We start from the raw sequence: 19,244 nt of genomic DNA on the forward strand, positions 1-19,244 counted from the left end.
TGTGTGTGTTCCAGGCTCTCTGTCGGTGTGTGTGTTGTGGGTGGCGATAATGATCAAAGTGTGGAATTAGACAAGTTCACAGTTCCAGATAAATAATCCACATTTTTTTAAGGCTTTTAAAAACATTTATTTACAGAAAATAAAAATCTGTGAACGTTTCCATCAGCGAGATTTCCCAAGCGGAGGGAAACAAAATGACAGGAATGAAAAATGCACCAGTGACTTTTAAGTTGAGTCATATCGTCGTTGTTTCCCTCCTAATATGACATTTATGTAAATGTCATGAATTAATTTGTCCCCGCGTGCACACGCTTCCCGGCTTCCTCTGGGACGCTGTTCTTTCTCACTTTATTTCCGTCATCATTTATTCTTAAATGTTAATGCACAGTTCAAAGAGTCTTAGCTAGTCAATGCAAAGCTACACGAAGAACACCAAGGTCACGACCTGCTGCTAATTTGGGGTATTTTGTTTTGCAGAGTTGATGATCAGAGGAAAAGTTAATTCTACAATGTAACACATATTAAACGCATGCAGCTATATTTTTACAAGGCAAGAGGAAGTTGAGAACCTCTTCATATCACCATCATGACACACACACACATACATATATATATATATATATATATATATGCACAATTTATTTATTTCATCTTCTCAAAATATTCATAAAACTACCAGAAACGGTGAAAAACAAGCTCTTGACTGTGTGCTCTGCCGGCCTCGTGTGTGTGTGTGTGCGTGTGTGTGTGTGTGTGCGTGTGTGTGCGTGTGTGTGCGTGTGTGTGCGTGTGCGGCCAGCTGAAAAAGCAGTTCATCCTTGTCATTGCAAGGCTCCAAGCTATGAAAACTAAATGGCTTGTAACGATCCAGTGCTGTCATTTTGATTGTGCGCCTCGTAGTCCCTTGTGCGGCAGCCATTGTGTCGACGGCGGGCTCTCCTGAAAGAAAGCTTCTCAGAGGTCGAGGGAGAGTTTGTGTTTGCCCGATCCAAAGACTCCAACGACACGGACACCATCGCTGAATTTCTGGAGCAGTCTGTCCGAGGTTTGTGTGGATGTTAACGGGACACTTTTTGCCTTCATGTGTAAAGGGTGTGGTCGGTTGTGTTCATTATGTCAGTGAGTGTGCGTGTGTGACGGAGCCTTTCTTTTTTTGTTATTTGTCTTCCATGCCTGCGGCCTTGTTTGTCTTTGTGTCCCAAACTTGTTCTGTGTGTATTTGTGTTTGATTGCCTCAGAAAGAGACGAAGCCGTTCCGTCTATCTCAAAGATAATCTGCTCATTTCCGTTCTGCTCTGCCGGAGCCGTGTTCGGGTGCATTAATGGTTGTGTGTGTGTGTCTGCGTGTGTGTGTGTGTGTGTGTGTGTTTGTAGATTCCTGCGAGGGCCTAATGGTGAAGACGCTGGAGAAGGATGCCACCTATGAAATTGCTAAGCGCTCTCATAACTGGCTCAAGGTGTGTAACACAACACGGACTTAATACGCCACTTTTTTTTAACATAATGAGGTCTTTTTAAATGCAAAAAACAAGCAACAACACAGAATAGAAGAAGAAAACATCCTTGATCATTAAATATGCAGTAATGTTATTTCCCCCCGTCAGCTGAAGAAGGACTATCTGGAGGGGGTGGGCGACACGGTGGACCTGTGTGTGATTGGTGCCTACCTGGGTAAAGGAAAGAGGACGGGAACCTACGGGGGCTTCCTGCTGGCCTGCTACGATGACGACAACGAGGAGTTCCAGTCCGTCTGCAAGGTAAAGAGCTCGTGGTTTGTTTCACTGGCGATATTTCAATAGAATTTTGAAGATTGATGATTCCTCCCAAACCATATGGGGTGATAACATGTTCAGTCTTTAAAATAACAGAGCAGATCTGCCTTTAAACGAGCAGGCCGACGCCTGCATAAACCTTTACGGTGTTATTTATAACCCCCAGCGACCGTCTAGTTAACAGCAACATGCTCCCACATTCGTTTGCTCGTCTGAACGACCGGCAAAAGAGAGATCGTTGTTTCAGATCCCGGCATTACGGAGTGTTTTCTGTTCACGTCTCTCTGGGCTGCTGCGGGGCTATTTTTATGTAATGCGCCGGGTGTGTCTGAGTGCGATTTTGAACTGCCGTCTCCCTCCTCAAATGCGAGTCGTTGGGATATATGCCTGTGTCTAAGTGTGTGTGTAGGCGTGACTGGGTGCATCTTGGGATAAGCGCTAAGCGTGCATGAAAACGTGTTTATTTGCACGCGTGTGTTTGAGATAATGAGGGTGTGAACAGCAGGATAGCGTAACCATAGAACGTAAATGTAGTCGCTTCTCGTTGCAGAAAGCTTCCTCCTTCATCCCCCCCCCCACACCCGCAGGTTTTGTGTCTTCATGCATGATAAAGGGATTTAGTGAACAGCAAGCACATTCTCTCCTCCTTGCATTGCCCACTTCACTGTCACATACGTGCACAAGCGTGCACCTGGGGGCTTGTGGAATTGTTTTGCTGCTGGGCACTGAACAATATCGTGTTTGTGTGCTCCACTGGGACTTGAACTCCTTACTTACATCAGGGAACATGTAGCTGTCGGCTATACCTCATTAATTTCTGCACAAATTTGGACATAATGTCATGCAAATTTCTAATTGAGTAAAATAATTAAACTGTTTATATGCAAAATGTCAACTTTGCCGTGACGTCGTAGAGTTCTGGTGAAACCTTTGTCTGTTGTTGGACATGCACAATAACGAGCCAACTGGAGGGCAGATTTCATGTCCATCCGGGTGCTGAATTATTTCTAATCTTTGGTGTCCACCTTAAAACGAGGCGGGGGGGGGGGGGGGGGAGAGGGAAGGACCCTGCCAGAGAGAGATGAATAATTGGTAATGAAGGGAATTATTCACTTCCCACACAGATGAAAGAAATGTTCAACGCCGTTCAAGTTGGATGCCGAACGTATTCCAGCAGCCGTTAATTAGTCGGTGGCACATTTTTGTGTTTGTGTAAGAGAGAACAAGAACACAATGCACACGGCGCCACAAATAGAAAGCCTGTCTTTGGCAGGCCGCCGCAAATAAAGGCATTCTAGGAAAACCCGAGCGGAGGATGAGTGTGAAGCGTCCGCGGTTCGGACTCTTTATCCGTCGTGCAATAGTTACTCACGTGTGAGACACCTCGTCGCGCAGACGCTCAGTGGTTGAGCTGCGTTAATGCACGCTTCCTGGCAGGCATGTAATTCTTCTATTTGATTTCATGGTATTTTAATGAATCCAATCTTTCAGCCCGACTGGCTACGCTTCAGAAATAAGTAAATAAAAGAAGTAGGTGCTCGGTTTAAAACGTGGCCTGGTATCAGGCGTGACATTTAACCGGCAGTGAACGTCTGTCTGATGCGACTCGGGCGGAAGCATTTATGCATGAGGTAATGTTTTTAAAGTTTGAGCCAAGTTATATTTAGCCTTGTCGTGTTGACTTACTCCCTCCTGCTCAGACTCTGGTAGCTATAGCAACAGGCGATCTCAATGCTTTCTGAATTAAATTGCGGTTTTCTTTGAATGTTTTTGGACACGGTTGTACACAACGACAAAGGACTAGTTAGTCTAATTGAGTTGCCCTTCGAGAAAACGTTGCTTTCCGCGGATGAGAGGAAAAGTGAACGGACATTTAAATTCCCCAAATCTCAGCCGTACGTTTTTGTGTTTCGTCTCACAACGCCACTCTAGTGTGTGATTTTAAAATGGCTTGTTAATTTCATGAGCTGACGTCCAACATGGAACCGGTACGGTGATAAATATATCGTAGCCGGGCGAGCGCCACGCCCCGGCTGCATCGATGCGTCTGCGTTTTCCTGTCGAGTCGAACGCAAAGCGAGCTGCCGAATGAGTGTCAGACGTTTTTTCAGCCGTTCGGTTGTTCGCAAAGATCGCAGTAGGTCGCTGTTACGTGAGCGCACGCCCGCCCGGTCGTCGAGGGCCACCTGCGACCCTGTAATGAACACCAGGGGGCACGTGGCAGTTTAATTTCTCTTCACCATTAGGTCCTCGCACACTCGTTACTCAAACATCAATACACCTAAACGTTCTCTCTCTTTTTTTTTTTTTTTTTTGTCTGCCACCCCCAGAGGCTTGGCAGCCGTAGACTCCGACTCACTTAGGCTTGAACATCGCACCTTAGTCATCGAGTATTTTTACTTGACGCACACGTTATCTCTGCATTTTGTGGGTGGCAGGCGCTCGTTTAATTCCACGAGTTAATCTACACCTCCGTGCGTGTGTGTGTGTGTGTGTGTGTTAAAACAGTCAAATGAGGCCCTTATCGTGAATGATGGCGCTGCTATAGGGAACACACGCACACACACACACACACACACACACACACACACACACCTACTGCATCCTGGTCAACTGAACCTGCCGCAGGGGTTCGTTCACTCTCACTGAACACAGACAAATGGCAGCAGGGTTATTTTCTGAACCTGCTTTAGAGACGAAACCTCTGCACTACGGCCTTTCCAAATACTATGCGTGCTGGAATATCTACGGATATACTCGTCGCTCCTGTGCATGTCAGCCCTCGAGGTTTTTCTCATGTCTCAGCAGGTTTGGGCCCTTTGAGATGAGACGCGACGCTTCAGGCGAAGCAGGAAGACGAGACACTCGCAGCGTGGGAGTGGGATTTACGTGCCGTTCTGTTTTGTGCCGCGAGACACCAAATGTTGACTGTCCCAACCAAGAGGGAACATGAATAAATCAGAACCTGTGTGCGAGCCTTATCTGCTTTCATCTGATTGCAGATCGGGACAGGCTTCAAGGATGAAGATCTGGAGCAGCATTATAAGTTCTTAAAGGTAAAGACATCTTCAGAGCCGGGCAGACGTCTTCTAAGACGGGCTTCACCACGTTTTAATTCCTAAACGGGGGTTTTAATATTCTGCATTGTCTTTGATTTACGTTCATAGTAATTCACTGGTGTCGATTTTGGATTTTCCTACTAAAATGAGATGGCAGTCTACAAATATATACTTTTTAAAAGAACTCAAATACTATTAGAAGAAATATTTTCTAGTATTAGAGAAAATAAAGGTTTTCTCCTGTGTGTATCTGCATCGGGTTTAATATTCTAGACAACCTCTATATATATAAAAGAAATCCCAAAAGTATCAATATATTTGTTACATGTATTTGTTTTTGATATGTGTAAGTGTTGTGGTAAATCCGGGGCGAGTATCGCATGCTATTTCTGTTTCAGCAGTACGAATCTGTTATTTGGACTGACTGTGCAGGCGTGCCCCGACTTTGGGTAATGACTTGCTTGTTCAATTTACATTTGAAGTGGTTTGTTCCAGAGCAGCAGAGCAGTAACATTTGAAATTGACAACTGCAATTTGAATATGCTTGCTGTTGTGGGAATCACAATTGATTTGGGTTGATTTCATTGCCTGAATTTGCACCAGAGGACAAAGCAGCGAGGCTTCCAGAGATGCAGTTGCTGGTGTATCCTGCTGAGACCCAGCCAGTTAGCATGTCTTCTGTAGTGGACGTTTGTCCATTACGGAGGACATGCTAACTGGCGGGCTGGGTCCCAGGAGGCTATGGAAGAGGCGGATGTCATTTCTGTCCAACCACTGTGGAGCTTATTAATCAAATTAGCTTAAAGCCCTGTTTTAAAGGCTATGGGTTTCGTGTCGGGACTACAAACTGCCGTTGGGTGCGACGTTGCTGTGAAACGGTGATTGAGAGGGCGGAGCAACCTCCCCTTCTCCTCTAGACTGCTTGTACTCGTGTTTTTTAACGAAGGTCTCCGTTTGCAAGTGATGGATGGCGAGGTAAGGCGAGCTGCTGGTGCTACAGGGACTCCAGACATCGAGACAATTGGGCTGCGCTCGCGCTCCTCCGGGTGGTGCCGAGCTGTCCGCTAATGAGGAACGCACTGATCCTTTATTTTTCTTTCTCTGCTCTAATGGCTATTTTGCTACTTAACCAACGGTCATTTTTCTGCCCTCGCCAAAGGCGGCCTGTTGGTTTTAACCCGTGTTGGTTTACGGCGTGTCACAGACAAAAGGAAGAAGAATTCTATCCATCCAAATATCGTGGCTAAAAGAAAATTCACAGGCGATTGTTACATTGGAGAAAATCCGGTCGTTTTTCAAAATAAAATACCTTTTAGACGCTAATAATCTCTACAACGGAAATTTCATAAATTATTTATTCTTTCTGTGCGGCCCGGAGATTAGCGACCACTGCCCTAGAGGAGTGCATTTCATAATTGCTTTCTTCCCTTTGCCCAGTTTTAAATTTTACGCCCATTTCCTCGTTGCCGTTCACCTCATGTCGAGGTTATTATGGTCTGTCCACAGCAGCAGAAATTACATTTTTCAAGTTGCGGGGGCATCTTTCTCCTTGAACACAAATGTTCTACTTTTCTTTCTTATTCACAATCTAAATGCCCCACGAGGCAAACGTCTCGAGACTAACTGCACTAGAGCTCAAACTATTTGTTTGAGCCAGCTCACCTTATTTCTCTCAAAATAAATGTGCTAATGGAGGCCTAGATTGATATTCCACGTCTTTTGAAACGGTATCGATATACTTATGCCCGTTTTGAGCCCTGCACACACAGTCCACATTTAAATGTTTTCAGGTGTTCCAGCCCTTTTCGCTTTTAGAGGCGACTATAAGCTTTAATCGAGACTCTGTCTAAGATCTGGGTTTTTCACCTTCTTGTTTAGTGAGAGAGATTGTGTGTTAGCGCTCAATTATTGACGCATAAGCTGCAAAAAAGCCCCTCAAGCAGCAGCACCTGAATATAATTCCTCTCCTTTAGTGGGTCTCGTTTCATTTGCCCTCCAGAGGAAGGCCGTGCTTGTTCTGCAGAACAGAACTGTTTGTGTAGAAGTGGAAAAGATCCTTCACATTATGTCGTTCTAACAGAGGAAATTGAGCAAAATTGCTCCGATGGATTTCAGTAAGCGTGGATTTAAGGTGGACCGTCTTGCTGATGCCTGAACTGCCAAATGACAGGAAGTTGTGACATTAAATGTATCTATCAGCAGCCATGTTTGAACATAGTTTACGCTGTATCCAACGACGACCCGGTTCTGTGGGCAGTGTTAATGTGAATCCCGCTCACCAGAACACTTTGTAAAAGTGTGGCACCTTGGCTTAGGGAACGATGGCGTGTTAAACATTTGCCGAGCTGACAGCGTTCAGCTTGCTTACATGGCAGCGAGACTTTATTGGATATCTGAGCTCGGCTACGAGCTTTTCTACATTTATTTTTTATCTGAGGAGGTGAAGACTTTGTAGCAGACTTGTGCATCGAGGTGTTTTTGATTTCAATCTTCCCTGGAGGTGTTGGTAATGTTTATAAATCCCCCTCCAGTGAGCAGGTGTGATTTGAATGGAGGCGCAGTCTCTCGGGAGGCAGCGGCAGGATTCATCTGTCAATGTCTCTTTATCAGCTTCTCTCTCTCACTTCACTGACCCATTTCTATTTGCATTGTGCTCGTCTGGAGAGCGTCTCCAGGACCGGTTCTGGGACTTTGTAATGCTATTTTGTACAATAATCGTGTAATGTGACGTCATTGTTGGTTCTACGTTCTCTAGGAGCACATTCTGGCCAAACCCCGTGCATACTACCGCTTCGACCAATCAGCAGAGCCTGACGTGTGGCTTGACGCCGTGCAGGTTTGGGAGGTGAAGTGTTCCGACCTGTCGCTGTCGCCCGTCTACAAGGCTGCCATGGGAACGGTCAGTGATGACTCCCGCAACGAACGGACGATTAGCATGTCTTAGTTGAGTTTTTAAAGACGCAGTAAATAGCTTTGAGTTTAGTTTTACCTCAGCAGATTATGGCAGCACTCGTTGGTGGATGGGCGCATTGTTTATCAGTGTGACGGCAGATGGTCTTAAGGTGACTGCGCGTATCATCGTAACATTCTCTACGATGAGTGGAGAGCGTTCACTTATCACGAGGGACGTTCTCCATTCTTACTGTAGGGAAACGATCGTGTTTGGAAAGGAGAGGCAGATAAACGAAAGTAGGACAAACATAATATAAACACACAAACACGCCTGGACTTCATTCTCACGTGGCTGTGAAACTGCAACCGGAGTATTCCTGTCTCCCTTTAGGTGGATCCAGAAAAGGGCATTTCTCTGAGGTTCCCCCGCTTCCTTCGGATCAGAGAGGACAAGAAGCCAGAGGACGCCACGACCGGAGCGCAGGTACGCGACTTCGCCTGTGGTGATGGGAGTGGATCAGCCAACGCCAGGGTCAGGGTTAGCTAGTCAGGGTTAGCGAGTCGGGGTTAGCGAGTCGGGGTTAGCGAGTCGGGGTTAGCTAGTCGGGGTTAGCGAGTCGGGGTTAGCGAGTCGGGGTTAGCTAGTCGGGGTTAGCGAGTCGGGGTTAGCGAGTCGGGGTTAGCTAGTCGGGGTTAGCGAGTCGGGGTTAGCGAGTCGGGGTTAGCGAGTCGGGGTTAGCGAGTCGGGGTTAGCTAGTCGGGGTTAGCTAGTCGGGGTTAGCGAGTCGGGGTTAGCGAGTCGGGGTTAGCTAGTCGGGGTTTGCGAGTCGGGGTTAGCGAGTCGGGGTTAGCTAGTCGGGGTTAGCGAGTCGGGGTTAGCGAGTCGGGGTTAGCGAGTTTCTCATAACGCTGCACATTTGTTCTTCACGAACTTTGACCTGTGAAGCATCAAAAGAAGTCGGAACACATTTAACATAAAGTTTCAGAGTTATGGGGTTATGAATGCATACTTTTTACATTTGCTAAGTAAGAACCGGCCTGAACTTTGTCCTTATTGATGAACAGGGGGGACATTATTCTTTTATTTTTGGCAGGGTGAAATGTCACACATGTGGCTGTGGTTTGACATTTCCTGCTAATTGCTGCGTGTCCCATAAAGCATGTCGGAATCCACAATGAAGATCCATGTCGGAGTCGAGACTTTCTGGAAATCTTTACGAGTGGCTTTAATGATCCCAGAATGAAAATGAGCTCCCGACTGGCAGCACGACCCGCTCAGGTGTCCCGCTCTGCAAAGGCGCCGAGACGTTTAGTGCTTGTGAGGTTTAAACCTGTGTAAACTTAATAAGGCCAATCTGGTTTTAGTTTTACTGACAGATATCGGTTACATCGTTGGAGTTCAGCTGCATTTCAATAACGCTTCTGTCTTTTATTATGTCATGATGCACTCATGCTACCAGCGCTCGCTCTCTCTCTTTCTCTCTCTCTCTCTCTCTCTCTTTCTGTGATTTAGTAGAAAAGTCATAAATTGTGACATCATCATCATGATCAGGGCGTGAAGTAAAAGAGCGTCCCGTTTCAGGCTCAGCATCGAGGGTTAGCCGTGATCCTGCTACGGAGAAATGATGAGATGCTGCTTTCTTTCCTCCCCACTGCCCCCCCCCCCCCCCCCCCCTCTGCTGGTACTGATGGTGCCGTTTCTGGGTGGGCCTGCTGTTCTCACATTATTCATGGTCCCACCCCCTCCCTTCTGAACCCTGATGAGCTCAAGTGAACGCATCCTTCGTTTCCCAGTCGGCGGCAGACTTCAAAACCCGGAATCTGAATAATCAAACGGGTATTTTTAGCTCTCCGTGTTACTGACCTGACTTGATGATTTTTCTTTCCCTCCCTCCTGCCCTCTCTTTCATGTGAACCCCCCCCCTTCCCTTATTTTCTTCCCTGCAGATTGCTGATTTGTACAAGAAGCAGCAGCAGATTCAGAACCAGGGAGAGAAAGCTGATGTGGAGGATTACTACTGATCGTCAGCTAATAGCAGCGATTTGGAATTATATTTGTAAATAGCTTCTTTCATTTTGTAATGTTGAACGCAAATAAAGGCTCCCGGCTGTTTTTGATTATTGTCATTTGTGTTATTGATTTAACGAAGCTGTGAAAGCGTCTTGTTGCACGTGGATTCCAGCTCGACACTGCAAACCCAGCCCGACTTAGAAACCGGAGCCGGTTCCGGCTGCAGAGCAGAACCTTGAGCTGGTTGATTCCTGCTCAAACACACTGAAGCGCAGCAGCAGCGTGTGTGGAAGCTCGAGGACGAGTCAAGGAGGTTCACGCGAACATTATTAGAAGTAGAAAAAGACGTGGCCGTTGGGCGTCTGAGAAAAAGAGACTCCATTTCCTCTTGCTTTAGATGATCCAATCTGCTAACTGTGTGTGTGTGAGATCCAATGACGGGTTGTTTACATGGCGATGCAATGTGAACGCGAGATGAACAGCTTTAATCTGTTCATCTCTTCCCATCAATGCGGGAAGGTGTTGAGGTGGCGTTGGCTCATCCTGCCAGGGCAGCAGAGCCGCGTTAATGAGCCAGGGTCAACAGGGTCAAAGTGCAAACTTCACGTGTCTTAGTGCGAGCGCCGCTCTGGAGGCGGTGATTCGGCGGCTCTCGGGACGCTGATGTTTGCTGCTCGCTCCAGACTTTGATTGTTGTGAGGACAAACTTGACATGATGGTGATTAAATGCTGGTCCAGCTGTGTTGTGTTCAGGGCTGCGTTAGCAAGGTTAGCCTGTTAAACAAGGTACCGGTAAATATCAGGGCGGGGGGGTCAGAGACTACAGACCTCCACCAAGCAGCTCATTTCCCCCCCATGCATTGATTCACACCAAAAATGATGATCCGATATTTCTTTTATCTGCATTAGTAGATTCCTTGACGCTGAAAACAAACCTTTTGTTATCATTAGTTCATGCTAATCACTTTTTTGCTAATTGTTTTCTTCTGGTTCGAGCTCTGCAACAACAGATGCAACAGATCCGTTGGATAAGATGTTGGTCGCCCGGCAACAGATCCGCTGGGTGAGATGTTGGTCGCCCGGCAACAGGTCCGCTGGATGAGATGTTGGTCGCCCGGCAACAGGTATGAGATGTTGGTCGCCTGGCAACAGATCCGCTGGATGAGATGTTGGTCGCCCGGCAACAGATCCGTTGGATGAGATGTTGGTCGCCTGGCAACAGATCCGCTGGATGAGATGTTGGTCGCCCGGCAGGTGCAAGAAGGTGCACGTTTTTGAACGTCTTTGGCGACTCGCATGTTGTCCCCGTCTTCCTGTGCGGTTTGCATCCTGCATGCTGGAGCGCTTTGATGCTGAGCTGAGTGTGTTTGGTGCCTGTAATCTGTGTGTGTGTGTGGGGGGGGGCTTAAGAAGGACACCATTGTGGTTTCTGCACCAGACCCATCAGTGTACTTCGGTATCGTACCTTTCTCCCCCATTTACTCTTTAAATATTCTCTTCTCTTACAGTACTCCTGATACTCGTCTTGAATATCATCATCGCATTGAAGCTATTTTTTTTAAAGACACTTGAGGGAATTGCTGGAGTTGGTGAAATCTGAATGTCAAATAGTTGTCAGCTGGATGAAAGAGACCCTGATGGAAATCAAACGGGCAACCACGCAGTAAATATGTATGATCCCAGCAGCACGGTGTGTGTGTGTGGGGGTGTGTGTGTGTGTGTGTGTGTGTGTGTGTGTGTGTGTGTGTGTGTGTGTGTGTGTGTGGGTGTGTTTGTGTGTGTGTATGTGGGTGGGTGTGTTTGTGTGTGTATGTGGGTGGGTGTGTTTGTGTGTGTGTGGGGGTGTGGGTGTGGGGGTGTGTGTGTGGGTGTGGGTGGGTGTGTGGGTGTGTGTGTGTGTGTGTGTGTGTGTGGGTGGCAGGGCAGAGCGGCCTCCATCAAGGTCCGAGTCCGTGTTCAAACGTTCAAACACCCCCGTCCCCTGCTTCCCCCCCCCGGGACCTGCTCTCTGCCGTGGATATGAGCCGTGCCCTGTTTCATGTTGAGGGAGGGGCTTTTCTGTCCTTTTCTGCCCCCCCCCCCCCCCCACCTCATTCTTCCACATTAGCTATTGGTCTTTTCCACAATACCCCTTTCTCCACCCCGAGAACAATGCGTTTGTTCTCCTCCCCCCCCCATCCCTCCATCGTTTGTTTGGTGCTCTCTGTGACATCGCTGCCATGCCAGGCTCCGGGGGAGGGGGGGGGGGGGGGGGGGGTTGGGGACAAGCGCCGTCGTTGTTCCGAGACAAACCCACGGAATAGCAATAGTGTTTTTCTTGAGCAGGAGCGCGGAGCGTTGGCCAGTAACCTTTCGGATTTGATGATGTCACGCCCCCCCCCCCCTTCTGGGGCCCGAGGTATCGTTTCTCCAGTGTCCCGTCTAACGGGGTCTTTAGCCCCCCCCCCATGACGGATGAGTCACCAGGAACTCGTTAGTTCACTTTAACCGGTGCCGGTTGTGAGACTGAGCCAAGTCCTCCGAGTTAACCGACTTGTAAAAGCTCTGGAGGGGGTCCAGCTCCGCCGTGGGTCCAGCCTGCAGAACCGTTACAGAACCACCGTGGATCCAGGCTGCAGAACCGTTACAGAACCACCGTGGGTCCAGCCTGCAGAACCGTTACAGAACCGCCGTGGATCCAGCCTGCAGAACCGTTACAGAACCACCGTGCATCCAGCCTGCAGAACCGTTACAGAACCACCGTGCATCCAGCCTGCAGAACCGTTACAGAACCGCCGTGGGTCCAGCCTGCAGAACCGTTACAGAACCACCGTGGATCCACGATGCAGAACCGTTACAGAACCACCGTGGATCCAGCCTGCAGAACCGTTACAGAACCGCCGTGGGTCCAGCCTGCAGAACCGTTACAGAACCACCGTGCATCCAGCCTGCAGAACCGTTACAGAACCGCCGTGGATCCAGCCTGCAGAACCGTTACAGAACCACCGTGGATCCAGCCTGCAGAACCGTTACAGAACCACCGTGGATCCAGCCTGCAGAACCGTTACAGAACCGCCGTGGGTCCAGCCTGCAGAACCGTTACAGAACCGCCGTGGGTCCAGCCTGCAGAACCGTTACAGAACCACCGTGGGTCCAGGCTGAAGAACCGTTACAGAACCGCCGTGGATCCAGCCTGCAGAACCATTACAGCAGACATTCCCGTACCTCCACCTTTTTGGGATGGTTTTCATCGGGGGGGGGGGGGGGGGGGGGTTACACTTGACCTTTGACCTCCTCAGCTGGAGTTCATCCAGGCTCTTTCTTCAACATCTTTTTTTAAGCCATAAAAAAACAACAAGCTAACCGACTGTCTTTCTGAACGCCCACGCATGGAGCCGTACAAAATACAAGAACCTTTTATTTCTCCGGTTCTATATCTGAATCTCTGGATCTGTTTTTCGACGACTAGAAAGCGCCATCCGGCTGCGTTTCTCGTTAATCCGGCCTTCTGGCCTTCTGGCCTTTGCTTTTGACACTTTTCTGGCCAATTGCTCGCCGTGGCTCATTTGCCTTGTTTGCTTATGAGAATGTTTCACGTGATTATTTGAGCCCTCCAGCGGATCTCGTCGTTTACGAGGCCACTTTATGATTGCTTTATGGTGGCAGTTATTGTTGTTCAGCGTTTCGCTTTGTCCCACGCTGAGAGGGTCGTGCTGGAGGCGAGTGAGACGGCGTGCACGCCGTCGCCTCGTCGACAGTCATTAGTTTTATGGCCTTCGTGTGAATAAGGCGGCTCTTTTTTTATGCTTCCTTCATCTTGAGCGGCGAGAAGCCCCCCCCCCCAGCTGTCCCATCTCAAATAGGCCCTCCACATCTTGAAAAAGACATTCCCGTTCTGCACATCTGCCAGCCGGGCCTGTGATCAGAGCTGCAGACCAATGAGCCTGCAGCACGTCCAGCTCGGGACGCCGTCCCAGACTGTCCCTGCTCGCTACGCTTCTGTTCTCATAGCGCTGGGAGTGCTTCTACGACAAAGCGAATTGCCATGTGACAAGAAGATGCCCCCCCCCCCCCCACCACCAATCACAGCGGCGCCCGCCGTCTCCACCGACGAAGACATGTTTGACGGGTCATCGGCGCCGACGGTTGAAACGGTTTCCATCACACAGTGGCTGATATGAAGTCCTGTCTGCCTCAATGGCGCTCAAGTCCAGCTGCGTCCCCCCCCCTCCCCCCCCAGAACAATGAGCTGCTGCAAACCGAACTAATCGAAGGCTTTTCGCTTTACATGCGATACGATTTCTCCCTCCCGAGCTGATCCGCTGCGGCTCCTCTCGGCGCTGACGGGTTTGGGAGCTTGCCACATTCAGCACCTGCCAGGCTCATAAAGACCCCCCCCCCCCCCCCCCGAAGGCAGGATCTGCCATAATTGTTAAGGATGTTGCGATTTAGCCGTTGAAGCCAAAGCGTAGACGGTTGACGGAGCCAACAAGCTGGCAGATGGTCCGTTCTGTTGGGCTGGTCCCGTCCGTGGGGGGGGGGGGGTGGGGGTTATGAGGTGTTTAGACAAATGAGAGGTTCCGGTTTATCACAAGTGGCAAGCGTTCATGATGTGGCCACAAAATGTGATCAGAAGTCGATCTGTTGCTAAATGTCCGTGTCAGCCGAGAGGCGATCGTAGCCTGGTGAAGTGGACGCCCTTCTGGAGCCCCCCCCCCCTCTTGATGCTCATCACGGATGAGGAGTCGGATCATGAGCACTCCATGCTGAGAACTGGTGAAGCAGCTTGTGGGTTTGCTGGAGCCGAAGGTAGCGCAGATCGTTAATTCACGCACGCCTTCACGGTTTCAGTGCCGGCGGCTAAATCGCTGCATATTTATGACGCCTTCAGAGACGCTCAGACATCACCAACTGTTGGGCACCTTCTTCCCATGACTGCCGCCATCTTGCTCTCAAGACTTTACGTCTTGTCCTCATGTCAACCTGTCTCTGCGGCAGCCCCGACCCGACCCCCCCCCCCACACACACACACACTCTGCGTATTACTGGCCATGTGAGGATTGGGCTTCGCTTTCAATACCCGCCTTTGTCTAGGCAGCAAGACGAGACTGGAAGAGAGGAAGGACAGGAAGAAAGCGCCATTGACAGAAGGACAAACACCAGTCGGGCCCTGTCCCCCCCCCCCTCCATTGTCTCCAAACGCTGGACGACAGGAATCCAAAGAGGAGGAGGATGGAGAGCAGTGAATCGGGGCTTTGTCTGGGCTGCTGGCCTCGGACCGTCCAGGGGGGGGGGGGGGATGGAGGAGAGAGCGCTGGAATGACCTCGCCACAGGACCACCTTCGTCCCGTCCTCCTTCGGCGTGGGCAGGCAGGGACGGCCTCCCACCCCTCCCCGTGTAACGCTGACATGGCCGTGATCACACGCTGCAGATGGCTGCGAGTCCCGTCGCTCTTCAGGCGTTGATTAGCGCCCCCCCCCCCCCCCCTTTAACGCCGCTGCATCACAGTGAGCCTGGAAGCTAACGCATTCCGCTCATCGTGCAGCGGCGCCGCCGCGTTCGGCCTTCGTTCCCCAACCACTTGATGAGTGACCGGACGGTGCGGGAGCCCCTCTTCAGATGGCCACGTGTGTAATTCATTCTAATGAGGGCTGAAATGGAGAGAACCCACAGGGGGGAGGGGGGGGGAATGGGCGGGGCCGGTCCTGGACGAGGGGTGTGGTTGGGTATAAACCCCGAGACAGTGGCCTTTCTGTTGTTGTCCTGTGTCCTGGCATCCTGCACCCGTCTTCCTTCCACTCACGCTCCAGAGCGGGACTCGTCCTCGTCCGACCCCCATCAGCTCCTTCCACTCACGCTCCAGAGCGGGACTCGTCCTCGTTCCGACCCCCATCAGCTCCGCAGCAGACAGACATCATGCTGACGTTTGTGGCGCTGGCGTCGCTTGTTCTCCTGGGAATAGGTAAAACAAAAAAGTACAAATCTTCTTTGAACTTCATGAAGTTGTGTTTTGATGCGGTCTGAAAAAAGCCCACGGTGAATTTCCTCTGTTTCCTCTGATGTGAGGTCAAAGGTTAAGGAAGAGCCTCTTTCCTGCCTCACTGATGGATGTGAAGATAAGAAAAAGGTTCAGAAGCTCGTTGGTGAATTTGATTGATCTCTTCCTCCACGCTGGCTCAGGACTAAAGTAAAGGAGTTTAATTAGTGGAGTAGCTTCTGATGGAATTGAAAGCCATCGGGAGAACTGCAGAAATGCCCCGGGTCTGAGCCAGAACCTTTACTGTGACGCTCTGCTCACCTCCTGCCAGACGTTTGTAATGTTTGTCACTAATTTAACAAGAGACAATCAGCGATTGCAGACCCCCGCCTCCAAAAGACTATTCGATCTGCGCTAGCTTGCTGCTCCGGAACAGGACAAGATACAACTACAACTGTAACATATATGAAACTAGAATGAACTATGAGTGTGCACATCAAATCTGAAGTCTCTAGCTACAAAATTGAGGTCAGGATGGACTCCTGAAAAATGCCGATTTTCGAAAGAAAATTAGCTCTCGGATCCGGATTGTGATCCGGATCCGGCCGGAATTAGTCATGGTCATAGACCTTTAAGGAGTACTTATGTGTGATTTTTTTCAGATCCATACCGCCATATGTCTTGAAGAAATTAAGAAAACTGTCAAAAAGTGCCCTATCTCGCAATGTTAAAGAATCCTTTAAAAAAATTCTAGAATCTGCATCCAGATCCGGATCAACGCCATTCTCGGGGAGGACTGAGCCACGGACAGTAACCTTGCTTGTGTAAAAATTTCAAGTTGATTGGGTTACTAGTTTTTGAGTTATGCACGTGGACAGACAAACAGACCCAATTGCAATACCCTCGCCTCCCCTTCGGCTAGGGTAACTACAAATGTCAGCCCTGATTTCATTGGTGGCTTAAAGACGCTCGCAGCGAACGGCGTAAACGGGCGTCTCTAGACTCTAGAGCTCTTCAGAGCGTTGGCGTGAATGTTGCTGTGTAGCACGCCCGTTCACACGCATTCACACGCATTCACACGCCTCCACGCGGCGAGCGCGGCGCCCAGCTGTTTGAGATGCAAAGCGCAGTTTCAAGGCAAACTATTGATTTTGCAGCCGAAGCCCAAATTAGCATTGATCATTAAATATTATTCAAGCATGGGCAGTGCACACGATTAAACCCGCATAATCCATGTTAATGAAGAACATGATGGCCCCCCCTGACTTCCAGAGGCGAGCAGCAAGACTTACTGACTTCCTGTCTGCCACCGCTGAGCAGCAGCTTCTCACGCTCACCTCGATGCATTTTTAAGACGTCACCGAAAGCAAACGGGAGGTTATTGTGAGTCGACGCATCCGTCCATGGAGCCGCGGCTCCGTGTGTCGCCTCGTTCTCCGCCTGCAGGCAGATGAGGCCTGCGCTTGAATTCTAATCGCTGACTTCTATGCAATATTAAAATATGAAGCAAAAGCAATGTTTAAGCCGTTTACGTTTTATAAAGGTCCTACTAACCAGAGGAGGCAACAATAACATCGTCTCAATGTCAAAGACAAAAGACTAAAATGTGCGTTCGGGAGAAGAAACGGTTAAATAAGGCGTTTTTATCTACTGCGACATTGTGTTTTTCAATGATCCACATTCTGCTCTTTGTCTCCAAGTGCCCGAACAATCCCAGGCCATCGCCATTTACACTGGCTGGGAGCGCCACGCCCTGCTCGGGTCCGACATCCGACTGTCCTGCTCCTTCTTCTCCTGGCGCTGGACCTCCGAGGAAGTCACCTTCTCCTGGACATACAGGCCGGATGGCTCCCCGGGACCCCATCTCTGTAATATCACACCCACGCACACACACACACACACACACACACACACACATACTGGAGGGAGGGAACATCTGTCTGTGTCATCATGTTGTAGAGGAGGTGTTCCGTTGTCCCAGTGACGAGGTAGCGTCTCCGGCGCTGATGACAAGAACCCATCTGGAGGGTTCTGCTTCTCTTTCTGAAGAAGAGACGTTCTGATAGGCTGGTTCCAGCATTCAGCCAAAAACACACACACAGTAGAGAATCTATTAACCGACATCGGGCCGATCCGTGGGACAGGAAGTCATTAAACGTCATTTCCTCGGGAGGAGATCCGTTATTTTGTCGCGTGAACGTCAGGAACTCGTAAATTTAAGACCTCTCACCAAACGATGTAAAGAATCATCCCAAAACGATTCTGCTCTAATCTGACAGAAAACGACTGAAATCCGAAACGGCCACATTCCAGCGTTAAAGAAGGGAATGACTCTCCAACCTTCTCCTCCCTCCTGTCTTCCGTTCCTCTCTCTAATCTCTCCATCTCTCCGTCCACCTCTCTTAATCTCCTCCTCCCCTTTGCCCCGCCCCTCCTCTCTCATTATCTCCTCTCCTCACCTCCCTCGCTCTCATCCGTCTGCCCTTACTTTTTCATCCGTCTTCTTCATCCACCTGGGCAGATCCGTGCTCTGATCCGTGGGGCGTCGGCCCGTCTGATTGGCTGTGATGCGTTCGATGTAGTAAATGTTGAGGCTTACCCAAAACCCAACTGGAGTTTAGCTTGAGTTTAGCTTGGCGGCTATATCCAGACTTTAAAGCCCTTTTATTGTGCTAACGGTTGTTCAGTAGAAGAACATGCAGCAGGAGCTCGACATGGATTATATGAGATTAGAGCAGATTATAAATCTGGTGCTGCTGGTCGAGACTCGTTGTTGCTATTCCGGCCTGTAAAGCCACTTTTTTATTTTCTCATTCGTTTAATCGTTTAATCTGCAGCAAACTAAAGCAACAACAACAACAACAGCAGAGCTAACGGCTAGCCGCGCCGCTAGCTTGTAAACACGCTTCCAGAGCGGCGTTCCCGCATACACGCTAAAGGGCACCCCCCCCCCCCTGTGTTAGTTCACATTGCCATGACAAACCAAGCGTGTCCCGTCTGTCCTCTGCAGATCTTCCACTTCACCGGCGGCGTCCCCTACGTGGACAACAAGGGGCCCTTCAGGGACCGGTTGGAGTTTGTGGGGAACCCGGGCCGCCGGGACGGATCCATCCTGATCAAGAACCTGGAGTTCAGCGACAACGGCACCTTCACCTGCGATGCCAAGAACCCCCCCGACATAGTGGGCCGGCCCTCCAGCGTCCGCCTGCTGGTTTTTGAGAAGGGTGAGACGGGGGGGGGGGGGGTCTGCATTGTCTTACATCCACATGTTCATTCCAAACTGAGATGAGTCTCGAGTTGCAACCGTCCATCAGGCTGGAGGGACGACCGTCCCGTCAGGCACTGGAGGGACGACCGTCCCGTCAGGCTGGAGGGACGACCGTCCATCAGGCTGGTGGAGGGACGACCGTCCCATCAGGCTGGAGGGACGACCGTCCCGTCGGGCTGGACTGGAGGGACGACCGTCCCAAATTCCCCGCAGCTCCTGCTAAGAGAAATCAATTACAATTCTCTCTCTCTCTCGCTCTGTCTCTCTCTCTCTCTGTCTCTCTCA

General features: G+C 49.8%; 2 protein-coding genes across 2 annotated transcripts in view; both read left to right on the plus strand.

Moving 5' to 3' along the window:
- lig1 (ligase I, DNA, ATP-dependent) overlaps window positions 1-9,826 on the plus strand; it is a 30,239-nt gene extending 20,413 nt beyond the window's left edge. The window contains exons 21-27 of the mRNA XM_068748876.1: window positions 901-1,045; window positions 1,375-1,457; window positions 1,605-1,757; window positions 4,775-4,828; window positions 7,587-7,730; window positions 8,115-8,207; window positions 9,671-9,826. Coding sequence (XP_068604977.1) covers window positions 901-1,045; window positions 1,375-1,457; window positions 1,605-1,757; window positions 4,775-4,828; window positions 7,587-7,730; window positions 8,115-8,207; window positions 9,671-9,745 — 747 coding nt within the window. The 3' untranslated portion in view covers window positions 9,746-9,826. The remainder of the gene's footprint in view (window positions 1-900; window positions 1,046-1,374; window positions 1,458-1,604; window positions 1,758-4,774; window positions 4,829-7,586; window positions 7,731-8,114; window positions 8,208-9,670) is intronic.
- Window positions 9,827-15,527: 5,701 nt separating this feature from the next.
- The window catches only part of mpz (myelin protein zero), a 4,156-nt gene continuing 439 nt past the window's right edge, over window positions 15,528-19,244 (plus strand). Inside the window, 5 exon segments of the mRNA XM_068748831.1 lie at window positions 15,528-15,676; window positions 17,392-17,543; window positions 17,545-17,559; window positions 18,702-18,915; window positions 19,006-19,085. Coding sequence (XP_068604932.1) covers window positions 15,631-15,676; window positions 17,392-17,543; window positions 17,545-17,559; window positions 18,702-18,915; window positions 19,006-19,085 — 507 coding nt within the window. The 5' untranslated portion in view covers window positions 15,528-15,630.

The sequence above is a fragment of the Brachionichthys hirsutus genome, chromosome 15, assembly GCF_040956055.1.
Source record: "Brachionichthys hirsutus isolate HB-005 chromosome 15, CSIRO-AGI_Bhir_v1, whole genome shotgun sequence".
NCBI classification, from domain to species: domain Eukaryota; kingdom Metazoa; phylum Chordata; class Actinopteri; order Lophiiformes; family Brachionichthyidae; genus Brachionichthys; species Brachionichthys hirsutus.